Source organism: Lepidochelys kempii, chromosome 13, assembly GCF_965140285.1.
Source record: "Lepidochelys kempii isolate rLepKem1 chromosome 13, rLepKem1.hap1, whole genome shotgun sequence".
Lineage (NCBI taxonomy): Eukaryota > Metazoa > Chordata > Testudines > Cheloniidae > Lepidochelys > Lepidochelys kempii.
This window is the reverse complement of record NC_136392.1, coordinates 25,421,458-25,435,006: the sequence shown is the minus strand read 5'-3', so window position 1 is coordinate 25,435,006 and position 13,549 is coordinate 25,421,458. Positions and strand designations below refer to the sequence as shown.

The 13,549-nt window shown below is 50.9% G+C and overlaps 1 protein-coding gene across 11 annotated transcripts in view; it reads right to left on the bottom strand.

Moving 5' to 3' along the window:
- Positions 1–13,549, bottom strand: part of EPB41L1 (erythrocyte membrane protein band 4.1 like 1) — a 151,832-nt gene that overhangs the window by 18,820 nt on the left and 119,463 nt on the right. For 5 of the 11 annotated variants that reach the window (XM_073309827.2, XM_073309832.2, XM_073309833.2 and 2 more), the window contains 3 exons: positions 12,545–12,580; positions 10,196–10,387; positions 7,765–7,863 (listed from right to left, as the gene is read on the bottom strand). In XM_073309827.2, coding sequence (XP_073165928.2) covers positions 7,765–7,863; positions 10,196–10,387; positions 12,545–12,580 — 327 coding nt within the window. The remainder of the gene's footprint in view (positions 1–7,764; positions 7,864–10,195; positions 10,388–12,544; positions 12,581–13,549) is intronic. The other 6 variants (XM_073309831.2, XM_073309834.2, XM_073309837.2 and 3 more) reach the window with 3 other exon arrangements.

Sequence of the window (13,549 nt, the reverse complement as noted above, 5' to 3'; positions counted from 1 at the left end):
GAGTCGGACCCCGAGCCCTTTTTGAATGCTCGGGACCAAATTCTACTCTCAGCTACAGCTGATCAATTTCTTTTTTCAAAATTTGCAATTTCACTGGGGGGGGAGGGGTCTAACTTATCCGCTGATATATTAGTGAAACCATCACCATGTTTTTTGAATGGCTGTAGAACAGAACTGGTTGAAAGATGCTGAAATTCGAAATTTCAGCATTTTTCACTGACATTTTGAATTTGGATGAAAAACAGGATGAAATTTTCTAGAAAATGTTCACGAAAATTTTGCCCCATTTTTCAAGCAGCTGACCTATGCCCACGTACTCTGACTGCAACAGAGTCATGTCAGATTGACACGGGGTAAGCAAGGAGAGAATCTGACCCATACTCAGCTCTGTCAGCATTCTACAGCTCTGACTGGTTCCAAAGCCAATCAAAGTTTCGTAGAACTTCACAGGGGATTTTCAAAGGAGAATTAGGTACAGTCCTTTATGTATAGTGAGAATGTTTTTAACAATGCTAGAAATCTCTGATTTCCTCTCAATCCCTGATTTTTGCCACAGCTGTTTGCTAGAAAGCATCACATCTGTTCAAGAGCATTTGTGTCTCTGCTAATTCATCTGTCTATAGAGCCCCTTCTCCTTTGAGATCGAGCCCACCACCCAGTTAGCACAGGTCTGCGACCCTGAGTCAGTTCCCAAATTTGTGGTCCCATGATACCACCACTTCTTAGACATCCTTGACACCCGTGGAGAGTTTGGCATTGGCACACCAAGTCACATGAGCATGGACTGCTGTTAGATCTTCCCCTAATTTCCCAGCTCTCCAGACAAACCTGATCAGAGGGAACAATTTATCTGAGTTTCCAGCAATTCAGGAAGGGGCCCATCACAAAATACAATCTAGAAAAACAAGGATTCAGGTCACAACAGCTGGTATAGCTACCAACACTGCAGCAAGGACCAAGAACAGCAGTACAACAATCTACAGTATACTGCAAAAAGGCAGCATCCTGCAGCAGGGACATGGAAAGATATTTGCTATTCAACCCCATGCATCTAGACTGTAGAGATCTGTTGCTACACAGTGGAGTGGGCTGCCAGATCATTATTAATTATTAATATAATTAGTATACAGGCACCACATTTTACACTTTTCATGTCACAGGACAGCTAAAAACTTTACAAGCTACATACACACAGCATTGCTGGAGTTCAGCCATTGCTAGGGTGGAAGGTGGGGGATCATAGAATCATAGGACTGGAAGGGACCTCGAGAGGTATTCTAGTCCAGTCCTCTGCAACCAAGGCAGGAGTAAGTATTATCGAGACCATTCCTGACAGGTGTTTGTCTAACCTTTTCTTAAAAATAACCCACTGGAACGCAACAGCAAGAGGATGGGAATTTTCTTCAACGGGAAAGTCAAGCTAACTGTCTACTCTGATATCATGGGATTTGTACCGCTCGCCCAGAGCAGCCAGGACTTTAGGGTGTGTTTATTTAAAGCTCTCACTTGGTATGTAGTCTCTAATGACACTAGAATACTACTTTGCTGGAGCACATCAGAACAGAGAGTGGATTGAGTTGCAACTGAATCAAAACTGCAGCATCGTCATGCAGCAACTGGTTTGCTAGGGCTCAGTGTAGCATGCTGCAGGGAGCCCGTGCGGGGATATGGATTGTACTGTAGTATATTCCCAGCACAGTACACTGTGGGACAGAGAGACAGCATACCCTAGGGCGGCCTGCTGTAGAAGACGGTGTCTCTGAAGGCTGACCATGCTGATTTTCTGCAGCACAAAACAGCAAATTTCAGCACCAAAGGATTTGCAGTTGGCTGCACTGCTCCTCTTCCAATAGAGAAAAGAGTGAGTTGGAAAGAGACCTGAACTAAAATGAGCAGAAACTACTGTATCCACCAAAGCCCTGGGTACCGGCGGGCACTGATGGGGGCGGGGGAGTTAGCACTGGGTGTTCGTGTTGAACTGTGCACAACTTAGTCATGTGGTGTCATTCAGCGCAGAAGGTGGAAACATCAGTCCCAAATACTAACTGCAGAGAGAGTGAAAGAGAGAGAGAAGAAAACTGCCAAAGAGGAGAGAAAACGAAAAAGGGGAGAGAAAAAAAAAAGGAAGGAGAAAGGAAGAAAATGCTGTATAACGAAAAAGCTGCCAGGGGGACGGGGGAGAGAATAAGAGAGGACTGTTAAATTCAGGGATAATTGAAATGACCAGTGAAAACCCCCAATCCCATGTCCCAGCCCTCTCCCCCAACCTATACATATAAATGGCAGGACCCAAAAGAAAAAGACCTTGGGGATTCTGACCGAGAGAGCTCATTCTCCCCCTTTATTTGCACCAGTTGGGGCAGTTATACTCCTAGTGAGTTGCCCCCAGAAGTGGGGGGTGGTTTGTGCACTAGAACTCTCCCTTGGGTGTTCTGTCAGAGGAGGCCAGCTTTAAACAGTGGCCGGCCCTAGCTAGAAGAACTGCCTACCTGGAGAATGCCCTGGCTCAGTGTGTCTCCTGGGCACACGCTCCTCTGCCCTGCTGCCTGGCTGGTGTTGGGACTTTCAGGAAGCTCCTCCTGCAGGCAGTCCAAGGCAGAGAAGTCAGGCTCAATTGGGCCATGTAGCAGGAGGCAGCTGGGGCCAGACGTGGACTAGTTAGAAGGTCACTCAACCGTCTCATTAGGAGAGAAGCAAATGAGATACTTAGAGGAGGAGGAGATACCAGCAGCCAGGGGAGAGAGAACTGGAGCTGGCAAGTCCAAAGTAGCTTGAACAATGGATCTTCTTTCAGTGGCAGGTGCTGCCACTCTTGGCATGAATGGCAGAAGGATTTTGCAGCTGTGCTTTGGTCACCATGAATTCCTCAGTGAAGACAGATCTGGCTAAAAAGGAGGTAAAACAACAACCCCAGTGGAGAGCCCTGGGCCCCATGAGCCAACCTGTGTGAAGACGATCAATGGCTCCTCTCTGGCTACAGATAAGGCTGTCAGATACCTCCATGGCCCCCTTCTCTGGCGACTGGGAGGGTGGCATGAGAAGCAGAGGGATCTGGTCAGACCAGGTTGCACGACCTCACCAACTCAGTGTACAAAAGGACCCGCTTGTTCTTTTCCCCTCAGTCATCTCCAGCGTGTCGGCCATCTGCCTAGGCCCAACTGGACTGAGAGAAAAGAGCTAGTCTGACCGGAGCTCTGGAAAGCTGAGGGGAGAACAAGTCGCTCATTCTCATTCCTGAGACAACCTGCGGTGTCGCTCTGCGGGCCTACTGGCATCCCCATTTAGCTGGAGATGAAGCCTTGCTAATCAGACCATGTTTAGTTGCCTGGCTGTTGCCTCAGACCCCAGCACCACAGAGAAAGTGGCATCTGGCCCCTGAAGTGTTCCTTACAAACAGCGTGAACCCCAAGAATTACATCCTGTAAAAGGTTTCAGAGTAACAGCCGTGTTAGTCTGTATTCGCAAAAAGAAAAGGAGTACTTGTGGCACCTTAGAGACTAACCAATTTATTTGAGCATGAGCTTTCGTGAGCTACAGCTCACTTCATCGGATGCATGCCGTGGAAACTGCAGCAGACTTTATTTATACACAGAGAATATGAAAAAATACCTCCTCCCACCCCACTGTCCTGCTGGTAATAGCTTATCTAAAGTGATCATCAGGTGGGCCATTTCCAGCACAAATCCAGGTTTTCTCACCCTCCACCCCCTCACACAAATTCACTCTCCTGCTGGGAGGGGGGTGAGAGAACCTGGATTTGTGCAGGAAATGGCCCAACTTTATTATCATGCACATTGTGTAAAGAGTTGTCACTTTGGATGGGCTATCACCAGCAGGAGAGTGAATTTGTGTGAGGGGGTGGAGGGTGAGAAAACCTGGATTTGTGCTGGAAATGGCCCACCTGATGATCACTTTAGATAAGCTATTACCAGCAGGACAGTGGGGTGGGAGGAGGTATTTTTTCATATTCTCTGTGTATAAATAAAGTCTGCTGCAGTTTCCACGGCATGCATCCGATGAAGTGAGCTGTAGCTCACGAAAGCTCATGCTCAAATAAATTGGTTAGTCTCTAAGGTGCCACAAGTACTCCTTTTCTTTTATCCTGTAAAAGGGGACTTGGTGGTGGTGGGGGATTGTGGGAGGAAGAGAATCCAGTTTCAACTGGCCTTAAAATTGAAGGCTCCAAATGATTTCCCTGAATACACGGTGGACTTGGACATTTGACTCCACAGAGAGAAGGAGAGGGGGGACAGTATGGAGCACTATGGCAGGGGGCCTCCATCCATTTCTTAAACACACTCCAAACTAAAGAACTCGGTGTTACCCATTAAGAGCCTGGATTTCACAAGGACAAAGCCACAGCAGCCATACATCAAACCCTCAACTCACAGCCATAAACACTTGGAATTAAATAGAGAACAAAACTTGAAATCAATCCAGCTCTGCACTGGAGTGTTTCAAATCACCAAATGCTTCCAACAATCAGAGTGAAAGATTACAGTGCTAAATGCACTCCATGCTTTTATGGCCCCCCCATTCGTGCTGGGTTTTTAATTTTTTTCAAAATAAACTCTATGACGGAAGTTTTGCTTCCAAGCTCCATTTCCATGCTAGGAGTGCACAGAGCTAGCAAGAGTGGACACATTTCATAAAAAACCAACCCACAGCATGGGGACACAGAGGAACACACCTCAGATGGGGGAAAGCTGCCATGCAGCCTGTATCGTAATCTGATCCGCCTCTCCTGGGGTGATCAGACCATTTCAGTGCAAACCTGCTTGAACGATAATGATTCTAGCCCTGATTCCCCATGGTGTAACTCCACTGTTATGCTGGTAACGTCACTGAAATAAAAGGTGCCAAACTGGAGTAAGGCAGTGGCAGATCAGGTCCTTTTGCTAATAAAAGCCACTGGCCCACTGCGTTTCAACAGCTTTCTATTAGCTAGCTATTGTTCAAACAGCCACCAAATCCAGACGTGAGGCCCACGTTCCCAAAGGACTGCACTTGCCTCTTTGCCAGTGCATCCTTTTGGCATATTGAACCCCCTGCACTTGCCTGGCCAGAGCTACCTGCTTTGCACAAATTCACTATGTACAGTTAGCAAGGTCTTTGGAAGGCGTTGCCCCTGTGGTTTACTGGACAGCAAGTGCCAGGATTTTAAGGAGCTGTTTCCAGTGGGCCGTTGTGATGAGTCCTATATTGCAGACCTCTGCCTTGGTGTGCTGTTCTGAATGAGCAGGGATGGGGGAACTCTTGACTTAAACGCTTTTGCAGTTGGTGAGCTGGATACAGACACAATTATGTACAAGTCTGCGGAGCAGGGTGGGGGAAAATCCGGAGCATTGTTCGGATAATCAGATGCAGGACTAACTGGTGTGAGGCATCCGACTGTCCTATCAAAGAGCCCCCAGGGCTCCTGAGAGCACCAGAAATTCAGCCCCTTTCCTCTCCAAAACAGGGCTGTTTAATTGCAGCATCTTCTATCCTACCCTTGTGGGCGCCTCTGCAACTGCACTTTGTTACATCAGACCCTGCTTTCGGCTCTGTCCTCACCCTGGCTCGAACTGCACGAGAAACAATCAGATTTAGAAAGTGCTGGCAAGCATTGGGCTCCCAACGTATTTTTCCAACACAGTTGTTCACAGAGGATAGGACGTTTTACCAGCCATGCTGGCCCATGGGGGGCTAATCTAGGGTGCACTTTCTCAGCAGGGTTATTGGTAACCACATTAGGGGTGGATGCAAAGCAGGCTGCAACTGTGCTAGGTTGTAGTAGGGTTTGCAAACAATCCCAAAGCAGTTACAAGCTGCCAGGTCCACCAGGAGATAACTGAGTTAAGGGATAGCATCCCAAGGCTCCCTGTCGCACAACCATATCTTAACAGGGTGCAAAGGCCCCAGGCTCCCCTCTCCCTCTCCTGGCTCCAAGCACTGACAGCCTCACATCTTCCCCCCTCATCGAGGTAGGTTAATCAGAACATGTCTCTCAGCTCCCCTTTGGATCCATCTAGGTGGCAGAAATCACCATGTTTAAGCACGGCTCTGCCCCAACCAAGCTAGAATCTGATTCACTCTCCCCTGTGTGGACAGAGCAAACTCACATTGGGGGAACCAGGTTGAAGCCTAGTTTTCTTCCGCCTAGTGGAAAATTCCACGGTAATATTCCCCCCCATGCACATCCCACCTCGCCATACTAAGAAATCGATACCACAAGAAACATAAAGAGCAAAGGCACCGACAGACTCATTTCCCTCCCAGAAGGGCAAACACCTGAGAGCGAGGGCATACTGGATTCCACAGAGGCACTCACTCCACTGCATGTGGGGAGGGGGCTCTTTTATGAGGGTTTAATATGGGTATAAACCAAATATTTCAGAAGCATCCACTGAATTGCGGGTGAAAGGCCAATGGCTTGATTATGCACTGTGCCGAGAGGCAGCAGCTCCATTTAAGGTGAAGAGACAGGAGCTCTGGTCCTCTGGAAATCAGGCCCCAATATGGGGTAGCAGCAGGCTCTACCTCGCAGGGGTGTTGTGAGGGTAACTATCTAGGTGATGGAGGCCATCTAACTACCTAAAAAGACAGACAGTAACTGCTCTGAGTTGTATTCTGTTCTATACCACGCCCATCACCATGGTATCTGAGCTCCTAAACTGTGAGGCACTCCAAATTAATGGACCCTTGAAGAATGATGGGCATAGCCCCATACGTTCCTATAAGACCCTTCATCCAGAAGGGTCCCACTGTGCTTCACAAATGGTGGGCCAAACCCTAGGGTCCTTGCTCAGATTTTACTTTGGCAAACCCCCTTTTCAGGAACGGAAGCTTTGCCTGAGTGAGGACTGTGAAAAAACAGTATCCGCAAGTGTCTGCCCACTATACATCACTTCCCTCATCACCCAACTGGACCTATCTCCAGGGAGCAGGGCAGCAGCTGGTTAAAAGCACATAGCAACAACCCTACCCAACCATTTAGGATAGGAGGTGAAGAAAGCCATCACAACCAAATGCAAACGCAGCGGAGCTTTAAGTGGGTAGGATGTCCCGTAATTACCCAAAATGGACTTTGGCCAGCACACCAGGATTAGCACCTCCTCTATGGAGAAAAACACTCAGGGATCATCAGGGAAAAGTGGTCTGCACCTCAGATTTACATCTCTGAGGAGACAGAGCAGCTCCAGCATAGCACCTAGCTCTGTCTACCTCTATACTGACTTAAAGAGAACCATCTCCTGATTGAATTACCAGCACCACCTCCTGCTGCACCTTGGTTTTCCTTGGAGGGCTCGGCTCCCAGCCAAGAACTGACTAGACCCAACCCTGCTTAGATTACCAGTTTCAACACCACAGCTCTAGGTGGTATAAAGGAAGAACTGCTCAGCCTCGCTGCTTGGTTTCTCTCACCAACACCACAGCCAAACCAGTATTTTCTAAGACAACGTAAAGAGGCTCCCAGATCAGTATTGATGACTAACCCTGCTCCAGAGATCAGTGCTGGACCTGTCTATGCCTTTAATCCTCCACACACACACCCTTATCACTCAGTTACCATGGGAGAACCAGTTCAGAATATGCCCCGTTAGCAGTTGACTGGCTGCCCATGCATGGCTGGTGCATTGGCAGGAAATCTTCCCAGGGGCCCTGAGGTGAATTACGCAAGGGGCTACAAACGGAGACTGCCTGGCAATGGCTGTCCAGTAAACAAACAGAGACAAAGAGTGGGTGGGGGAAAGAGAGAGAAATGGAAAGGCTGATGATAACCTCAGGAGAAGAGGCAAGACTTTTCTGGGTGAAAGACTCCATGGATAAGGCAGCTCCATGCTCAGCTGAAAACTCCTCTAGGAAATCCTCTTCCATCCTCTGTTTCAGCAAGGGAAGCCCGAGCACCCACAGCCGGGGGGGGGAAGGGGAGAGAGAGAGAGAGAGAGAGAATGAGAACGAATGAATAAATGACCAAATGAATGAATGACGGTCATGAATATTCCAGCTCTGCAGTCCCCAGCTGGGGCTTTGTGCTTTCTCCATTTGTTTAAAAATCTCATCCTTGCCCACTGCCAGTAAGACTGCAGACCTGCTGAGCGATGCACTCCTTCCTGCTGACCTCAGCTGCCCCGCGGCCTGCCCGCCAGCCTGAGCCCCGGCACAGGGCGATCTAGCCCAGCACCCACCAGGCAGTGTCAAGGCTGAGCGCCAGAGAGGCTGATCTGCAGGTAGTTACTCCCACACCAGTGACAAGCACTCCCACCCTCACAGCTACAGAACCCTCTCTCCGACAGGTACAATGGACCAGGGTGCCTGCCCCTCTGAGGGCCAGAAGCCTGAGGCTAGGCAGCCCTCCTCACTCCTCCGATCCAGCTGAGAAGGGGATGGGGTTTCCCTTAAAGAGCTGCGGGAAGCTGCAGGGAGAGGGGGGCTATAGGAGAAGCCAGGCTTCCGCGGTACCCCCCAAGGAAGGGAGATACCAGGTGGAAGCTGCGGGTAGAAGGCCCCACTTGGAAGTTTTGCTTTCTGTTCATGGTGGTTTGGAGGCAAGGGATAACGACTGGGTATGGCTGATAGTTCCCCAGGCTGGCAAGGCTGCCAGTTTATTGCCCCCGTCCTCTCAGTCACCCTCACTGCTGAGCCACCCTGACTAGGTGCCAAAACCCGCCCCCACACACCCCAGTGACAGGATCAGCCGGAGATCAGCACTACGGTATGAGGAGCCCACGTCAGAGGGATCTCAGGCCATAAAACCTCCTTAGCCTGTGTTAAACGCCCGTGTCCCTTACCCCCCTGCTGCTCTACAGCCTCAGTCAGCTGAGAGACAGCAATGGGCCTGCCTCACGGTCCTGGCAACTCCAGTATGAGGCGTGCCCCGGCAACTTGCTCAGAGAACCCTTCCGCATCTCCAGGTCAAAGAGCTGGGGACCACCAGCCCCATTATGGCTATGAGCAGTACTGATACAGCTCCACAGATGTGCACGGCACTGTACAAAGCACAGATCTGGCAGCCAATCCAAGATAAAGGGGGCCCTGCAGCCGGGGCAGGGAGCGGGACAGAGAGAGGGCCTTGCCATTTAGATGCTGCTCAGGTCTTCTGTCCTCAGCCAGGAATTGAGGGAGTCAATGCTCAAAGCTAACAGCAGGTGGCATCCTTTACCAACAAAGCCCAGATGCCTGCTGTGGCTTTTTAACCCATGTCTTGGTTGAAACAGCCAGTCTCCCGCTCCCAGCTCACCCACCCAATCCACCTCAAGCTGCTTCTCCACAGGTGAATGTCCAAGCCATTGCCCAGCAGAGCACAGTGCTCACTGATTTCACCTGCCCTTCCTCATCTCTGGCTCACAGCCCCAGTGGGGGGTAGCTCAACATGCTGCGGTATCTGCAGCCCCATTCCCCTAACGCCGCAAGGGGCTGTGTACAAGATGCCAGGACTGCAGAGCCATCTCCAGAGCTCCCCTGCAGACAGAACAGAGCATCAACCAGAAAGCACAGTCTGTGAGGCCTGCCACATCCCACTCCCAGCACTTCTGGAGCAGTGAGGGCCGGAAACCCTCAACATCAGCCAGAAGCAGCCAGACTCTCCCCTGCCTACCCCAGCGAGCCCAGAGGACCCACTTCTCAGCTCCCTGTCACGCATGGTGGACGTATGGAGAATCTAGCACAGAGCTGCACTCTGGCACCACAGACAGCTCAGCCGGCATTATGCGCTCACTTCCCTCCACGCTGCAAGCACGGGGAGATCGGCCATGGAGAGTCCTCAGGCCTGACTCCTCCGTAGCATCCCTGAAGCAAGCAGAGAAGCCATCACGATAGGAAGGACGAGGTAAGACACCCAACAGGGGTTCCAGATAGGACCACTGGCTCCAGCCATGGGGTGGGCTACACAACCCACTCCCCTGGCTGGAGCAATGGAGCCATGTTGGCCAATCCCTGCATGAGATGGAGGTTGGGCTTTAGTCCTCACTCAAATGTCTGAGCGTGGCACTTCCTGTGGTGTCGGGGGGTAAGCACTGCCAAAGGCTAGGGAAGAGGTCAAATCCACAGGCCAACCCAGGGCCGCTGCCATATGCACACCCTCCACTGAACTCTTTCCTGGGTGGCACAGAGCACAGGGACCCCGGGGCACCAATTATACTCGCCTCCCACCAAACCACAGACACAAATCAACAGAAAACCCCCTTCACAAAACTGACAGGACAGAACGAACCTCACTGGCCTTCTCCGGGGTCCCCTTTGGCGTCTCATCCTCATTCTTGGGTGAGGAAGAGGCTGGTGATGAAGGCAGCCTCCTGTCCCGGTCCCTGTGAACTAGCTTGCTGTTGGGCTCCTTCAGCGTCCTCTTCAGCTCGTTGATGCTGGCCTGGTGCTTTAGCAAAACATCTTCTGGTTTGTCTAAAAACTTTGGGAGGGAGACGGGAAGGTAACTAGCAAGGCAGAGATCGGATCGCTGTGGGAAAGGGAGGGCCTGCTTCATGCTGAGCCTGAATGTGGGATCTCAAGAGCCAAATGTGCCGGGAATCACCCCGCAGACTAGGGCAGCTCCAGGGAACAGCTGAAAGTGACCAGCAGAACTTACACGTACTTCCTGGTACTCATCAATGTACCCCTTTCCCATCCTAAAGCCCAGGTCCCTGGGATCCAAATGTAGGGTCAGGGTGATCCTAGATGATACTCAGTAGTAGTAGAACGGTGGGACTCAAAGGGGAGTCACCTCCATTCCAGTCATCTATAGTCTCTACTAGATTCTACTGGCCTCTGTTGATTTCTGCTGGAGGGTCATCATGCCTCAACACCCCTTAAGTCAGTAAGCCAGATCTGTTCCAATCTATTGTACAGAGTTGCCAGTTGGAACCAGTTGAAAATGTTCTACTGGACTTTCCATAAGGCTTCCCTGGAACTGGATTCTGGCGATTGGTCCAAACTTGGATTTGGCCCTCCCGCGAGTGCTACGGTGTCTAGAGGTTTGGGTTTGGCCCATTATAAAGATAAGGGTTCAGGGGTGTTCAGGTCCACGCACCGATTCAGGCCCTATCTTTATAGCAGACCCAATCCTTTCCATGACATCGTGAGGGTTGTGAGACCCCCTATTTCTGTACTAGGGATGGGCGAACCCATTCAAAAAGAAGAAGAACCAACTCCAATTTTTGCCCCGAACTCAAACCTGTTTGGAGGTTCAAAAAGGTTCAGATAAACTTCTTCCTTGCCCTTATTTTGAGTTCCTGTAGCAGCCTGTACATTTCTGGGTTCTGTGCAGGAGTCAAGAGGCCTGAGAAAGGCCCTTCTCATGAGAAGTCCAGCCAACTTTGCAGACCCAAGAGGCTTACAGAAGTTTAGGATAAGAATCCAAAACGTTATCTGCATCCTAGACCCAGCCATTCTGAAGTTCGCCGATCACTAGCACAAGGTGTTACTGGGGTGCACATGACAGCAATGGAGAATGGCACATGCAGAGAGGAATGAGGGATGAGACAGACCATGGAGGGAACAGGATCAGGCACCTGCAGGAGCTGGGAAAATAAACCAACTACCTGGGGCTGAACAGCAGATCGCTTGCCAAAGGGGCTTACCCTTGTGCAGGATATGATGGCAGAGATTTTAGTTAGAGCATCTCTTTGGGAAAGACTCCCCGTCTTGATTTAAAGACCACCACATCCCCATATAAATTGTTCCAAGGGTTAATTACCCTCACAGACCCCTAGCGAAGACTAGGCAATAGCAGCCTGGTTCTGAGCTGACACTGAACCTTGCAATAACCCTCCCTAGCAAGACCCATCTTCCAAGAGCATTATGCACTAGCCCTCATGCTCCCCATTAACTGATGGGTGAAACAGACAGAGAAAGATCTTAAGTGACTTCCTGAAGGCCAGTGCTGGAGCTGGTCCTGGAACTCAGCAGGCCACCTGACCAAAGCTCTCGCTAGGAGAGGAACCCTAGTAACGGTTCAGTTGGCACGAGGGTTTGTATCTGAAATAATGCCTAACGGGGGTGCAGCATCACTCCATGCTGCCCCACGCCTCGCCAGTGGAATTACAGAGCTCAGGTAGGAGTCGCCATGTGGAGTTCTGAGCTAGGCTGGCATGGAGATAACGCTGAAAACTGGAAGTCACGGGGCTGGGGGCTGTGAGTCTTGTTCTGCTCCGTGTGAGGGAGCTGGGGCCCGCAGGAGAGGGTTAGACACAGAAGAGACACGAGGAGAAGACGTAGAGGAGTCAGTAAAGAGCTCAGTAGCCAGGACATCCCAATGGCACGATGACCCGGCTGTAGCGCCATGGGAGGGCTCTTGCTCACACACACAAGGCAAGGAGAGCTGCTTTACTTAGTGGGATAGAAGATGCTGCTTGTGCTTCGGGGAAAGCATCTGTGTGCTTGGCTACGGGGTTTATCTGACAGTTCTCCGGAGTGGAAGGCTCCCCACTGACGCTTGGGTGCATCTTGTATTCCAGTAAATAGGGGACACATTTTATGGGGGGGGGAAGAGATGGGGTGCTTGTTATTTTAAAGGAGATGGACAATATGATGCACCAATGGGCAGTAAGATGCTCCAGAGAGAGAATACCTCCTGCTTGTGCCTGGGGGTGGTTTCCTGCTCCGGCTGGCAGCAAAGAGAAGGTGAAAGGAACCGGAATGGTCAGTCAAGGGAACTTGTCACATACATCACAGTTCAGTTTAACACAGGACCCTGGGCAATGCCAGGGGCAAAATCAGCAACATAAGCTTCCCCCCAGAGGTACCCTAGCAGTGCCAGCTGGGACTCCTGCAGTGTGAGCTTCCCCACAGCAGTGCCCTAGCAGTGCCAGACAGGACTCCTACGGTGTGAGCTTCCCACAGCGATGCCCTGCTGACACCACTAGATTTCTAGTCACAAACTGATGTGGAGCTTCAGAAAACCCACCTCCCTGTTCAGTGGGAAAGGAGGGCAGGGAGACCTTGAGGGCCAGGCCCCTGAGAAGTGGAGATAGAGAGGAGAAGCCACAGGCCTGGATGCCTCCCCTAAGACCCAACTGGTGTCACTAGGATAGTGTACTTCAGTGTGTGTGTGTGTGTCTGTGTGTCTGTGACAGCAGGTGTATTTGTAGGTGAGTATCTGGTGTCAACGGCCATCTTTGGGGATGTCTACGTGTGCAGTGTGAGTGTCTGCAAGTGTCTGTGTGCAGTGTAAGTGTGCCTGCGTGTGCAATGCGAGTGTCTGCATGTGCCTGGGTGTGCAGTGCAAGTGTCTGGGTGTGCAGTGCGAGTGCCTGCATGTTCCTGCGTAGGCAGGGTGAGTGTCTGCGGTGAGCGTGCTTGTGTGTGCAGTGCAAGTGTCTGCATGTGCCTGGGTGTGCAGTGCAAGTGTCTGGGTGTGCAGTGCGAGTGCCTGCATGTTCCTGCGTAGGCAGGGTGAGTGTCTGCGGTGAGCGTGCTTGTGTGTGCAGTGCAAGTGTCTGCATGTGCCTGTGCATACAGTGCAAGTATGTGTGTGCCTGCGTGTGCAGTGTGAGTGCCTGAGGGTGCAGTGTGAGTGCTTGTGTGTGCCTGTATATGCAGTGTCTGCAGTGATCATGCTTGTGTGTGCAGTGCG